This window comes from Pagrus pagrus, assembly GCF_965226575.1.
Source record: "Pagrus pagrus genome assembly, contig: HAP1_SCAFFOLD_133, whole genome shotgun sequence".
NCBI lineage: Eukaryota > Metazoa > Chordata > Actinopteri > Spariformes > Sparidae > Pagrus > Pagrus pagrus.
The window spans coordinates 133,809-148,608 of NW_028175330.1; the positions used below are offsets into that span (position 1 = coordinate 133,809).

The 14,800-nt window shown below is 39.1% G+C and overlaps 1 protein-coding gene across 6 annotated transcripts; it reads left to right on the plus strand.

The window, feature by feature from the left end:
* Positions 1-1,561: 1,561 nt before the first annotated feature.
* LOC311254014 (uncharacterized protein) lies at positions 1,562-14,598 on the plus strand. Of its 6 annotated transcripts, none has more exons than XM_084384444.1 (13): positions 1,562-1,668; positions 2,544-2,656; positions 5,237-5,462; positions 6,184-6,259; positions 6,996-7,252; positions 9,329-9,382; positions 9,542-9,878; positions 11,010-11,207; positions 11,362-11,448; positions 11,902-12,271; positions 13,553-13,676; positions 13,788-13,905; positions 14,040-14,597. In XM_084384444.1, the coding sequence occupies exons 5-10, from the start codon at positions 7,166-7,168 to the stop codon at positions 12,066-12,068; spliced, it is 930 nt and encodes a 309-aa protein (XP_084240570.1). In that variant the 5' UTR covers positions 1,562-1,668; positions 2,544-2,656; positions 5,237-5,462; positions 6,184-6,259; positions 6,996-7,165; the 3' UTR covers positions 12,069-12,271; positions 13,553-13,676; positions 13,788-13,905; positions 14,040-14,597. The 6 variants fall into 6 exon arrangements, 5 of the variants coding, with proteins under 5 accessions (XP_084240570.1, XP_084240573.1, XP_084240571.1 ...); XM_084384447.1 differs by lacking the exon at positions 2,544-2,656 and having other exon boundaries at positions 9,542-9,615; positions 9,715-9,878; XM_084384445.1 differs by lacking the exon at positions 2,544-2,656 and having other exon boundaries at positions 14,046-14,598.
* The last annotated feature ends 202 nt before the right edge of the window (positions 14,599-14,800 follow it).

Here is a 14,800-nt window from a genome sequence, read left to right on the forward strand (position 1 = left end):
TTGTTGTTTGCAGTGAGGGAAACGACTCAGGAATCCCTCGGTTTCAGCCCGGCTGACCTGGTGTTCGGCCACACAGTGCGCGGACCTTTGCGTTTGTTAAAAGAGAAATGGCTTTCAGATGTTACGCAGGTGGAACACAATGTGTTAGATTATGTCAGCTCCTTTCGTGAACGTTTGCATTACACTGCTCACTCTTGCCGCTAGCCAGTCCAAGTTTTGACAGGAAAGCTGTGGCACGAGTTTTTGAACCAGGTGATAAAGTGTTGGTCCTGCTGCCCATTCCCGGTTCAGGGCTGCAGGCTCGGTTCTCTGGCCCTTATCTAGTAGAGCGCAAGCTCTCAGAGACTGATTATGTGGTCCACACTTATGGAGCTAAAACACTGCCATCACGCAAAACTGAAAGAAAAAATGTTGAAAGCTTGAAACCCCGTGTTTGAAAGTGCACAAAAGATTTGAAACTTTGGAACTAAGTTTTGAAGTTGTAAATAGTGTTTTGAAAGGCTGAATTAAAACTTCAAATCTCTGAAAACATTGTTTTGTATTTGAAAATTCATTGCAAATCTCTATAACGTTTCTTTGTTTTTTTTCTGTTTCTTCTTCACGACTACAGCACTGTTTTTACAGTGTTTTAAAAACACACGTTCAGAGTTTAAAATTTGGCGCTATTCTCCCACAGTATAATTTTGCTATCCAGTTCTGAAACCTTGTAAATGGAGATCTGAAAACTGGTGTGAGTATACTTGGAAAAAAGTGTTGAAATGTTGAAACCTGTGTTTTGAAAGGGCGAATCTCTGATTTGAAAAATTTGAAGGCCTAAATAGTGTTTTGGCTGGCTGGAAAAAAATTTCAATTGTCTGAAAACATTATTTTGTATTTGAAAATTCATTCCAAATCTCTACAACGTTTCTTTGTTTTTTTTCTGTTTCTTCTTCACAACTACAGCACTGTTTTTACAGTGTTTCAAAAACACACGTTCAGAGTTTAAAATTTGGCACTATTCTCCCACAGTATAATTTTGTTATCCAGTTCTGAAACCTTGTAGATGGAGATCTGAAAACTGGTGTGAATATATTTAGAAAAAAGTGCTGAGATGTTGAAACCTGAGTTTTGAAAGGGCGAATCTCTGATTTGAAAATTTTGAAGGCGTAAATAGTGTTTAGGCAGGCTGGGAAAAAAAATTCAATTGTCTGAAAACATTATTTTGTATTTGAAAATTAATTCCAAATCTTTGTCTTTTTCTTTTACTTCTTTACAACTACAGCACTGTTTTTACAGTGTTTCAACAACACACTTTCAGAGTTTCAGATTTGTCAGTATTCTCTCTGAAACTAAGTTTTGAAACTCCGTGAAAAAGTTTTGAAACTCTGAAGACGGGAGGCGGGAGTTGGTACCAGCCTTCTCAGCCTATTGGTTGCTGAAGTAAGCATATAGTCCAATGACATGTCGTCCTGTCGATCGGCCACACGAGATTGACAGACTTCTCCACCAATGCGGTGACACAGCGCAGAGTTCACGGCAGGAGCCGTGGAGGACCAGTCCAGAAGCAGAAGACTGACGGCAGGGAGCGAGGACGAAGAGGACGATAAGAACTGAGGAGGGAGAGAAGGAGAGAAGTTCAAGTGAAAGAAGAGGGAGCTGGAGGCCATGGCGGGGGCTGGCAACAGAGAGGTGAGCAACTTTTCAAGTTATTGTGTTGTATGAATTAACATTAGGATAACAACCATGTGAAGAGCAGAAGGACCGACTGTAGCTGTAATGCTAACGGGTTAGCATGTGGGCTAACACACGTATCGCTGACGATTCAGCAGTCATAACTGAGAAATGGAGGGTTTAAAACCCTCACCAACGTTGTGTTTTCCTCTTCGCTTATGTTACGTTACCCGAAGTCGTTACTTTCTTCGGGACTCGGGACGACGCCCTCCCGCCGTCGGTCCGACGGGAGGGGAGGGGTGATCAGACGACGCAGAAGTAAGCCTCCGATTCGGCACTAAGGGGAAAGTTAAGAGGAAATTAAGGTAACGTGCAGTGCTACTGTTTGTACACTGTCTGTTTTTTGTGACACTTCTTGAAGAAAACATTTTAGACATTTTAGGTGTGACATTAACTTTGCCTTACAGCCGCAGTTGTATTTGTGAAACGTTTATTTTATTTGTGAAAATGCTAAAGGGGAGATTTCACTGTTTTTGTTTGATAACATTACCTACAGACCTCATTAGACCAGGTCCACATCAAAAACCACTGTACCCAGACTTCTCAAATCTGGACTAGATTAATCTACAGGCCCTGAAGATTCATTCAGACACAGTTTCTGATCTGTGAAACCTTTGTGAAAATGCAATTAAGGCAGATTTCACCGTTTTCTCATCATATAGACCACATTAGACCTGGTCCAGGTCAAAAACCACTGTACCTAGACTTCTCAAATCTGGCCTAGATTATCCTAAAGAGGCTAAACATTCATTCTAATACAGTTTCTGATCTGTGAAACCTTTATTCTATTTGTGAAAATGCTATAAAGGCAGATTTCACCGTTTTTCTTGCAGATGATTGCAGATGTCGCCCATTCGCTAGTGGCATTAATCAGACAACAGCCACCTGCCCCTGCACCTGCCCCTGCTGTCCGTCCTCAGCCAACAGTGCAGGCTGATATGCAAAGGTAGTGGCCGCTACGGGGGGTGACCCCCATTTCGAAGGACCGTCATTCCGAATTTCCGAGGGGCCGCCATTGATTTCAATGGATGTTGCTCGCCTGACGCATGGGCCGAAAATGTTTCTGACTTCCGGGTTTACTTCCGCGTTATGGGGCCCATAGAGCATGCTCAGTTGAGTCACGCCCCATGATGCTCTTGGGCCTCCCATCATGCTTCGGGGTTATGAGGACGAGCGATCGGCATTGAAGTTTTTTTATGAATACTATACTTGTGGATTAAAGAATGAGTAATTAAATTTTTATAGGACTCGCACGGACTTTTCCACAAATAATGATTTAAAAACTAAGACGGTACATTTGTAGGTTTACTACGACCGTTGATATGATCATTAGGCCTAACTCATTTTGATGGTTAATTAATATACAATGTTACACTGAAAACAAGTTAGTCTGAACCTGTAGAGCTTAAATCAAAATGGACAATAAATTATAATTGACTTTTGTGTGTTTTAATGAGAACTGAATGTTAAACATTGTTGAAATTCAATGGGAATATTAATTGATTATTGATTATTAATAAAGTTATTAATGTTAATTAATGAAATGTGTGTTATCACTATTCATTAATAATCAACGGAGCACCACCCTGGAAGCAGGGATCAATAATCAATTGATATGCTTTTAGTCTCAATGCCTGAATATTTATCACAAATTGTTAATATCACAGGAATATCAATAATGAGGGAAATAGAAGGCGTAAATCCGAACACTGGACTTCTCAACCAGCTGTTATTACAATATAAAATTGTGCACAATAATCACAGGAAAATGCTCAATTATAATCAACAGTATTTATTAAAGCTTGTACTCAATCCACCAACCACTCACTTTAACAAACAACAGTCGCTTACTACAACTAGCACATCTATAAAGCAAAAATAAGCAAGCACAGATATAGGAAGGGATGTAGACCTGTATGTGTGTGTGTGTGTGTGTGTATGTGTGTGTGAACAATGGGCGACAGTGGGTCTTTGGAAAACTACAAAAATGGCCGAACCGGAGGTCGGACTACAAATTTACGGACGTGACGTAGCTGAAGTCACGTTCGTAGGACTACAAAATGGCCGGAACGTGATTTGGGGAAATTGCGTTCATAAAACTACCAAAATGGCCGGAACGTGGTTTGGTGAAACCACGCACGGACACGAATTCACAAGGGTGATATTGATTTTGCTGAATCATATACCTAGAATTCAAAAATGGCGGACTGAAACGTCAGCCGAAGGTAGTCGCTCCAACAAGAGCGCGGGATTTTGAAACAGTGGCGATAGTTACACCACCACTGGCCTTATATGCACTTTGATTGCACACAAGATGAATTTAGAGGGAAAATGACACACTGTCTCCAGAGAGGTAGCCGCGCTACCAAGAGGCGTCTGCCTCTAAAATTATGAATGGGAATACTACGAGACACGCGTCTCTTATGCTATAGCGAGGTTACTACCCGTAGGTTTACACCACGTTATTCATAAGATCACGACACTCGGACATGTGTGTAGGTGTAGATATGTGTGTGTGTGGAGGTTAGTAAGAGGGAAAGAAGATAAGTCGGCGCTTATCAGACAACAACGAATAACACGACAGCCGTGAAATGCACACAGTCGTTTCTCCCTAAATCGGGGGTCGGCAAGCGGACCGAGGTTCGCTTATTGTCCACTGATCAGAGAGAAAGTACGACGTACAGTGATCACACGGTGGCAAGATTACGCAGCTATCCAGCGAGTGGATCAGCGCACATAAGCTCCTTCGGGAGCGCAATAACACATACAATCAGCACAGTTATAACATAGGTAGGACTGGTTCCGTCTCCTTCTGAAGAAAAATGTTCTTCCTTCTGCAGGCGATGAGGAATGGCTGGGTTGCGCAGCGTTCCTCTTTGGATCCAAAAAGTAATACAGAATATTCTAACAAAAAGGAAAAAAAACAGTCTCTGTCTCGTCCAGCGAGTTAAGAACTGTAGCCTAGGTCAAGCAAACTGAAACGTCTCACCAAATTTACACCCTTTTGGCAACTACTGAATAAAGCCAGAGCTTCTTCACAGCATCACGTTACCTGGGAAAAAACAATGGGTAGTGGGGCTCCCCGACCTTTATGCCCTGAGTGACGTCAGGGTCATCTGGCCGTACTTTTATGGCCTGCGGCAACTTTGGCCCAATCAGGAGCGGATTAAAGTTTGGGGACGGACTGTACCTCGACGTACAGTTTGCCAGACCTTTGGGCGTTGGCCCAGTTCCTTTGTTCTTGAAAACTCATGCTGGTTTAGGAGTGCCTTGTAGTAAGGCTTCTGGGTTCCTTACAGGCCTCTCCTTTGTCTGCAATATCTGATGAAGGCCCAACATTATGACAGATGACCACAGAACACCTCACCTCACCTCAACCTGTCATTATTGTTGTGTAACCCCGTTTCACTTCAGCTGGATATTACATTTATTTAAAGTCTATATTGATTTTTTTTAATGCAGTGTACATTTGTGAAGATCATTGTAATGTTCGACGTGAAAGTAAATGTTGTTTTTCCCTTTGTAGATCATTTCCAGGATTTTTTCGGCGGGAAACAGTTAGGAGCAAAAAACGGCCTGCAGCACTAACAAAAATTTCCCAGACAATAAACAAGAAGTATATCAGGCTCCAGTTTTTCTTGATGTCGGGCCCTGGTGAACGGACACCAAAGTCCTCTGAAGAAATCCGTCTCCTGGAGGCAGGCCTGGGAAAAAGAACAGTCTGTGTGGCAGACAACTCTTGCCACAACGAGGTACTCTCAATTTAATGTTCTTCTGCTGATGGGTCAGGAGTAGGGTGCAACGATAAATCTATGACTAATCTACTATTGCATTAAAGCGTCACTAGGTAAAATTATTCATATTTGCTGGAACTGACACTATATTCTGATAGTAAGCAGTTAAATGAGTAATTTAGGACAAAATCCTACTCCTCTGGCTCCACCTACAGCCTGTAATCGTACTTGCCAAAATTTGAGCACTCTCCACCAGCTAGGTGGAGGGAGCAGGAGGAGCAGCCACTTGCACCTCGTAGGCTACATGTCGTAGTAAGCTGACGGAAGTGAAAGTAAAGTCCGCGACTTGGTCGGACATTTCAAGACGACACACTCTTAAGTTGCTCTTTTCACCTCTGTCAACCCCCCTCCCTCCCACCACACACGCAGACACACACAACAAGAGTGTGTTTCATGGTGAGAGACATAAGATAGTTTTTTGTAGTGTAATGAGTTGAAAGAAATAAATGCATCAAGGTAAATTTGATATTAAGCTTGATTTTATTTTTTAAAAAAGGATTGCTGAGTACAAGCTGATTAAATCAGATTTGTGTGAAATGAAAAGAAAAGGCTTTTGTAAAAATAGTGGGGCCATGTAGACAGATGAATTATAAATAAAGAAGACCTCACAAGTGTGCCATGTTTGATTTTACCCTAACAGTAAGGATCACAGTGTTTTTCATGTTACACCTTTATTTAGATGGTCAGTCAACTTGAAGAACACTACCCCAAGTTGAAGCAGCTGTCTGGAGGCTGACTTTGCTACAAAGCATCAGGTAAGGGAGAAAGGCAAAGGAAACCTGTTGGAGTTTTTAATACACTGAATGAATTTATTAGGGCTGTAGCCGATATCAGAGTACTCGAGTACTCACTCGGCTTGGGCGGCATCCGAGTGCCATTTCACCTACCAAGCTGTATTGGCTAATAATTTAACCATATATAGCCATATCACAGTTTTATATAGTGTCATGACAAAATTATAAATATCTGTCCATGTTCATATCTACTCTTATTCCAAAATTAATGTCATTGCTGAATAACAGGGTACACCACAGCTACATCAACACTGCGTTTACACGTGGCCGGCTATTTTCATAAACGGACATTTCACCCTCTCCGTTTTTAAAAATAACATCATGCACACCTGTCTGTTTACAGAAAAGTTTTTTTTTTTACACACTAGCTCGTGTATATATGACATCAAGAGCATGCCAAAGACTGTATGTACCAGTGTAACGAGAAGCTCAAGCCCACATTAGCCAGGTGGCACAGATGCAAGTTCTGACGCCTAATGAGGCCAAGTCTCCACTCTGGCTGGAGTTTTTGGAAAGAATCGTTTTCATAGGCGTCCGTTTGCATGTAAATGAAGGGTGCAAATGAAGGGAAATGTCTCCGTTTATGAAAATAGATGGCCATGTGTAAACATAGTGCAAGACATGAAACACCTGCATTAACTGTCAGGCCAACGTTGTGTAATCTAACTGAAGTAAGATTTGTATTTCTTTTTTTTAGGAGGTCATGGACAGAGAAAGCTTACTGTTGTGGCGACAGAAGACGAGGGCTACAATGCACAGCTCCTCAAAAATGTGTCGAACAACGGGAGACACATCTTATACATCCTCCCTTTACAAGAGGACATCGATAGTACTCCACTCCCGTACGATTCCCAGGAATTTGCAAAGATGCCTAAGTCCTCGTGCAAAAAGTGCGGTATTATGATGCCACTACAGTTCCTGGCTCTCCACATAAAGGACTGCGAAGCGGAAGTGGTAAGAACTAAATTAAAAAGTAATATGTTCTGCCGCAATTTAAAATTAAAGGAAGATGTAATTTTTTTGAAAGAAATAGGGAGTGATCCAGACTTCTTTCCTAATAGAATGGACCAAACGTTTAACACATGGGCATCCAAAGGTTTATGTAAATTTGGACAAATGTTTAGGGATAAAGAAATGAAATCTTTTGAACAGCTGTCGTTGCAATATAGTTTACCAAAGTCTCATTTATTTCGATTCTTCCAAGTGAGAAGCTATGTTTTTGATGTTGTAAAAAAGAAATCTATTCAAGAAGTAAACCCCCTTATTAAATGCATGCTTAAGATATATGATTGTGGTACTGAAACAAAACTTTTAACTAAATTGGTTAAAATAATACAAGCAAATAATCAAGATAAACAAATGGATCTTAATGTAAAAAACAAATGGGAAAATGAAATTCCCTGTAATATCTCACCAGTAGATTGGGAACAAATGTGTAAAAACATTCATGAAACAACTAACTCAAACTACTGGAAAGAATTTGCATGGAAGATTATAAATCGATATTTTAGGACACCCCAAATTCAAAGTAAATATAGAAGTAATGTAAACTCAAGCTGTTGGAGGAAATGCGGGGAGCAAATAGCACACCACAGTCATGTATTTTGGTCATGTAAAATATTAGGTGTTTTTTGGGAAGATTCTGTTAGAGAACTGTCAAATATTTTTGGCATCTCTGTGAATAAAAATCCATTAATTTTATTACTTGGAAAACTTCCAGAAAACATCAGGAAAAAAGATATATATTTATTTTTAATAATAAGAGTAGCATTAATTAAACAAATTACAAGAAATTGGTTAAAAGATGATAATTTAAGTAATTTCAAATGGAAAGATCTTGTTAATGAGATATATGTAATGGAAAGAATAACAATGAGAATTAGAAATCAAGTTTATATCTTTGAAGAAAAATGGGAAAAATGGGTGAGGTATGTGGCAAATGGCATCTCATGATTTGGAAATTATGTTTCTCATAGATATTATATATACATTCTGTCTTGCTTGTCTTGTATACTTGTAATGAATTAGACATTGCCTTCGCTTTTGAATACAGGCATAAGCAATTGTAAGTAAGTACACATGTGTTTGTTGTTATGGTACCTAGTGCATATATTTATGAAAATGCATCCTCTGAATGAAACCTTATGTAATTATTTGAATTAGTAATTGTTATTTTCTTATTTATTTATTTTTACTTTATTACAATGTCTGATTATTTTGTATTATGTTTTTTGTTGTTTGTTTGTTAATTGAAAGAAAAAGATAATAAAAAAAAAAAAAAAAAAAAAAAAGTAATATGTGAATGTATTTTTAGTTTTACATTATTAGTTGTACTTAATACTTAGTGATGTTACAGTATAGCTACTTGAGGACAAGTTTACACAATTATTGGTGTCGATGGGTTGACAGCAGGAAAAATGGGAAAGAGTATAGGTCTGAGTTTGAGTCCGAGGACAATATTGTAATGGCAAGACAACTGTGTCCCAGCATCTCAAAACTAGCCGGTCTTGTGAGATGTTCTTGTATTCAATGGTTAGTTACCTAATCTTGCCTCCAAGTTACCCACACCTTGACCTGACTGGGCATCAGGATTTACTTAAATAAGTCAGATCTCTCACCACTTACAGGGTTTAAATGATCTGCCCAGTACCCACCATTGTCCCCTATTTTTTCAGCATCTGAATGATTTGAAACCGCCTGACAGCTATCAATAACACAGCTATCTGTGTAGTTAGACTAAATCAGCAAAAGAAAAACGAAGAACAGAGAAATAAAGAAAATAAAAAATGGAAAAAGTTGATATTGAAATCAAGAAATAAAACTTAATTTAATTAAAAAACAAAAGCCTGCATTTCTACATCCTGGCTAACCGTGGAAAAAATAAAGAAAACAGTGAATACCTATTGTTATTTTTTGTCAGAAGTGTTCAGCCTTATAATGAAGTTTTGTAGATTATCTTTTAACTGGCACTTTAGAAAAGATAAATAAACCAAGCCTCCTACCTCATTCATTTCTTTTGTCAATTCACAGATCAGTGATGACTCTGAAATTGACAGCATACATGGAAAAGATGCCATAGCTACAGTTGAGTTTCCCAAAGATCATTTCATCACTTTTACACATTAACTGTGCTAACCATGCTAACTCATAATTTCTTTTGAAATGATATTAAAATGTTTATTTATTGTATTTAACCCTTACTTAGATTTAATTTTATGATCATTTGCTTTTTTACATATTCAGGAAACATGCCCAATATGTGGACAAGATGTCCCCAGAGAGGACATAGAATACCATGCCAGCTCCTGCGGAGATGGGTTCAGTTACCCCTACACATTCCTTATATTTCACCAATGTGATGTTTTGATGATTGCTATTACACATGAGGTCCTCATGGTATATCTGAAAATGTTTAGATTTTCATCAGACATCATGCCATTTCTTGATAATGATGCCAGAGATGGGAATTCAGGCACAACAGGTGTCATGCAGCCAGGTTCCAGCCGATCCGAACAGAGCACCAGTGGTTTCAATGAAATGGCCGGACCTTCAACTGCTGTTGCTCGTCACTCTGCCCCAGGTGCCAGTCAGAATCATTTCTTAAAAAACAGATCTCACAAACAATTTTGACTTTTATGCTGCCACAATATACTAGTTGTTATACTGTGTTTGGTTGTCATCTTAAATTCCCCTGTTTCTCATACAAGACCTGTGTCTTCAGCTACTTTCTGACATGAATTGCTTTTAATTACACAATGAACAGAGTGGGGCCAATGTGTGAGCACTGTCAATTTGCCCCTGAGCCCTCTAACATCGAAAGATCATCATTTCACTGGACAAAGGGCCCTATTGTAACCATCTATAGCACGTGGCGCAAGTGCCTTTAGGATGTGTACAAATCCACTGTTGCTATTTTAATGGTGGAAATATGAGTATCTATCACTTTGGCTGATTGCTATTATAATGCATTTTCCAAGCAATGTGTTTCAAGAATAAAACACAAGTTACTTTAATCAAAAATCAATTTGAATGATGAGCTGCTAACCCGACATTTCATTCATGAAAAATGAAAACATAGAACGACTGTGAGTAATGGCACTTTGCTCTGTGCAGCAACTCTGAGGCTGCAGACCTTTCAACACATCAGTTCTACAGTATAAACAGCTGTGGATAACAAACACTGTAAGAGTCACCCGTGTTCATTAATAGAACCATACAGATGTTCAGATGCTATTCTTGTTGATAAAATCAATAATTGGCACTGGAGCAGCTTTTCTCCAGATGTAGATGTGGTTCTGAGACCAATTATCCACAAATACACCAAAAACTCACTGCATATTTTCGCGTCTACTCCCGTCAGTTCGCTGTGCATGCAGCTGCACATCACACAGACATTGTGGGGCTTTGTTTTTGTTTATCTTATATTTACAACTTTGTTTCTCTTCCAAAAAGGTTTGTGTAGTCATGGAATAATAGGTAAACTCAGCAGGGTTCTCAGTTGTTGAAAGTATCTAAACCTGATCCATGTCCTCTCAAGAATATGAGTTAAATCTTTTTTTAACAATCGTCTTAACCATTCATAAAGTTGTATGAAGATTATCTGCAGCAGCACTCTCCAAGGTGCTCCAAGGGGCAGTGAACATACCTTTCTAAAATTTTAATATCACACTTAATTTTTTCTCAACTATTTATGATTTTTTGTATTTCATAGAGTGGAAGCAAATCATGAATGCTTCAGCTGCATCAACACTCTTCAGAAGACGTATCTTGATGGAGCAACAGCTGGAGATACCTCTTCATGTCACAATGGACATGCAGTCGGATGTTGAAGACAGAGAAAAGGCAGTTATCAGATTCTACAAAACCCAGAGAACTAAATGGGCCTCTCCACTTCACTGTGTGCTTGAAGGTTGCAATATTTATTTATTTTTTAATAAAAATGAGCCTATGACAATATAAGCTTGACAAAGATGCCCTTTTCATAGTGATTGGTTCCAACTCCTGCAAAGTAAAAGACAACCATACTGTTTGTGAGCTAATAAAGATTATTCTTCTTGCTTTAGGTGACTCAGCCATCGGTGATGGTGTAAGTCGGTACTTCATCAGCTTTGCTATGCATACTTTGCAGTCTGGATTCCACATTAACTTTGGTATGTTTTTTTTTCCTGTTGTTGTTGTTGTTGTACTGTGGGTTTTTTATTTTTCAAAGTGACAAATGACTTATAAAAAAACAAAGTTGTTGTTTTAGGTAGGAACAGTATGACATTGAGAGGCTTCTTTCTATTGAGATTCCATCTCATCTTTTTCATCTGTTTTCAGACTGCTTTCTTGGCAAATGTGTAACACTGTCACACCCTAAGAAATCTGTTTATCAAGTGTATTGTGTCTCATTTTCATCAGTTTGGTCAAAGGAAGAGATTATTAAAATGCAATCTGTAGCTGATTTGTTTTTTCATGTATGCCATTCCCTTTAACTGTTATAGCAACTCTTGTTTCATGATTATCACACAGGCAATGCTGATGTGACAAGACTGTTTGAGGGACAGAAGGATCACCTTGTACCTCTTAGACTCTCATTGATTCCGACCTTTTCCTGATGGCAGGCAGAATGGTTGGACACTCATTCATACATGGTGGCCCAGGTTTGGCAGGGATCAGTCCTGCTGTTGTACATGTGCTCTTAGGGGGACAGTTGGAGACAGCAGTATTGGCACTTGAGGATTGCCCTGATATAGATCAAAGGAACACAATCCAGATGGCAAGAAGTTAAGTCTCTTTGTTTAACTTTTTAGGGTGTGTGGTTAAAACAATGGACTGACAATAGGGCACTATTTTCTCCCCCACAGCTGGATACCAACAGGGAGCTATCTGAGGACGAGAGGGATGGTGTCAATGGCCTAACCGACGTGGGACCTGCCACGACTGACAAGTCAAAACAGAAAATTTCTTCATCAGCGACTGTTGCAGCATGCAGTAATGGGACAATTTGATCAAGTTGAAACTTTTTTGCATACACTAATACTTGTAGGCCTATATCATCTAACATCAGCTAACTCTGGATCTACATTCATCTGAAATTTCAAGGCATTTTCCCACCCTGTAAAGCAATATTCAAAGAAACATCTGTAAATTTCAGTGTTGGGATCAGTTAAGGGGGAAAGGTCTCTGCCAGATCCAATCATGGCAGACCCCACCTCCACTCTCTTGTAAATACAGTATATGGTCACTACAGGCTACAAAAAACCCAGACGGTCACAGTCATATTACTATACAATCGAATATCACTTCAATAAGTTGGTAAAACGTGTGGTAGGACTGACTTTTTGTACAGCTGTTCGAAATTTGTCTTCCCATATATGGACGGCTGCTCTCCGGCACCCCGGTGTCTGGTTTAGTTAATTAGTGCAACCACACGAGTTGTTAACTCCAGCCACTGACAGGAAGTTAGCACAAATGACCCAATCACACTTCTGCTTTAGCGTAATAACGCGTGAATAATCTGGAAACCGTAACGCGTTCAAGAAAAATTAAGGCATGATTAAACGCATCATGTGACTTTGGTAGAGCCTGTCTGTGTTGCCACGCATGCAGCAACAGAGAAGGAGGGCTGAGGAGATAGAGATGCACATACACATCTGTTTAAACATGAGTTTAGCTAACCTTGGTGCTTTTTCAGTTATGGTGTTAAATGCCAGTCAGAAACAGGACTGTTTATTTTGTCTCTTTTAACACCACCCTAGGCACTGACCAGTGATGTAAAGTAAATGGTCTGTATTTATATAGCGCTTTACATCATACATTGCATTCACCCATTCACACACACATTTACACACTGATGGCGGAAGCTGCCATGCAAGGCGCTAGCCACAGCCCATCAGGAGCAGTGAGGGGTCAGTACTTTACTACAAGTATTGAGTTACTGTACATAAGTCATTTCTTGGAGGATTTATAATTTACTTGAATTTGTATCTTTAGCTGTGCTTTAACTCCACTGCATTCCTACCCTGAGTATGATTTTCAAGTACTTCTCACAACTCTTGCACTGACATCTGTAAGGGCTTTTAACGTGAAAAGGGAATGCTCACTTTAATCCACTTTCCTTACATGAAGATCAAGATACTAAACTTACTTATGTTTTTTATTGCGATTAATTGCATAGTACTGCAATTAGTCAGTTATTTTTTTTAATTGTTTGACAGCCCTACTTCATTTTATTTTGTACATTGTGTTTTTTTTGTGTTCTTTTTTTTGCAGTCTTGTCTTCTCAGACCAAACAGATGAGAAAGGGCCTAAAAGAGTGTGGCCAACACTGTCGGAAAGAAGGGATGTGGCTGAATATGTCTTCCTGTGTGAAAAAAATGCAGTCTGCAGCCCACAGGTAATAAATATATATTTGTAATGGTAATAATTAATATATTTGTATATTTCTGTCTTCACCATGAGATGCACTGAGATGTAAAACTTGTGAAATCTTTCAATTTAAAACTAGGTCATGATTGGCAACATTGTCTGGCCAACTAGTGAGTCAGTTGACGATGACAACGAGGAATATCCCCATGAGACAAGAGCCAAGATTGGACTGTACCTTCGGCAGTTCATTGAAACCAGTATGCCATATTTGTAAATTGTACTAATTTATAGGTTTCATTCATTTAATTTTGTATGCAGTTAGTTGATGAAAGATTATGTTATGTATTTTAATATCGCAACAAAATAACACATTTTTTTTATGTACTTGGAGGAACAGCACAGTCTCGCAAGGACCTACTGAAGTTTTGGACTAGATGGGAGGTGCTCCCTGACAAGCTGAGGGTCGAGGTTGTGCGTGGAGAGTTCCCAAAATCATCGACTTGTTACCAGTGCCTACGCATCCCTGGCCGCTTCTCAACTTACGAGGAGTTTAAACAAGTCCTTGAAGCATGCATTGCAACATCTGACACTGGGTTTGGGCTGATATAATGGTCCTTCTTGTGAAAGTTCTTAGCATGTTTGTGTTAAGGTAACTTTATGCTCATTTGTTCATATCCTCAGGGTCGTACCTTTATTTTAATTTAGTGTTGTAATGTAAAATGTAATCTAATTCCATTGTACTAGCCATTGATTCAACACATCTTGCTCTCTGAAACAGTTTTTAGGACAGCCAGTCTGTCTCATGTCTCTGTCTGTACAGACACAAGGGATGCATATTTCTTGTTAAAAAAAAAAAAGGACATATATATTTTATTTTAATATTTTATATAGGCCCTATTTAAAGCAGAGTTTTTATGAGCTGTTGTGATAATGTTGAAAATAAATTTTTGATAGAGCTGATTTGTTTTATTTTATTCTAATATACCAATTACTAACTATATAGTCACCCTTGCACATACAATCAACACACCTCACACAGCACCAACTCCCCTAGGAAGAGAGGCAACCGCTGGTAGTGCACCAGTACCGGCCTTACTGACATTTCCTTTATTGCACTAAACTACTCTAAAACACTACACTAAAATCAAAAGT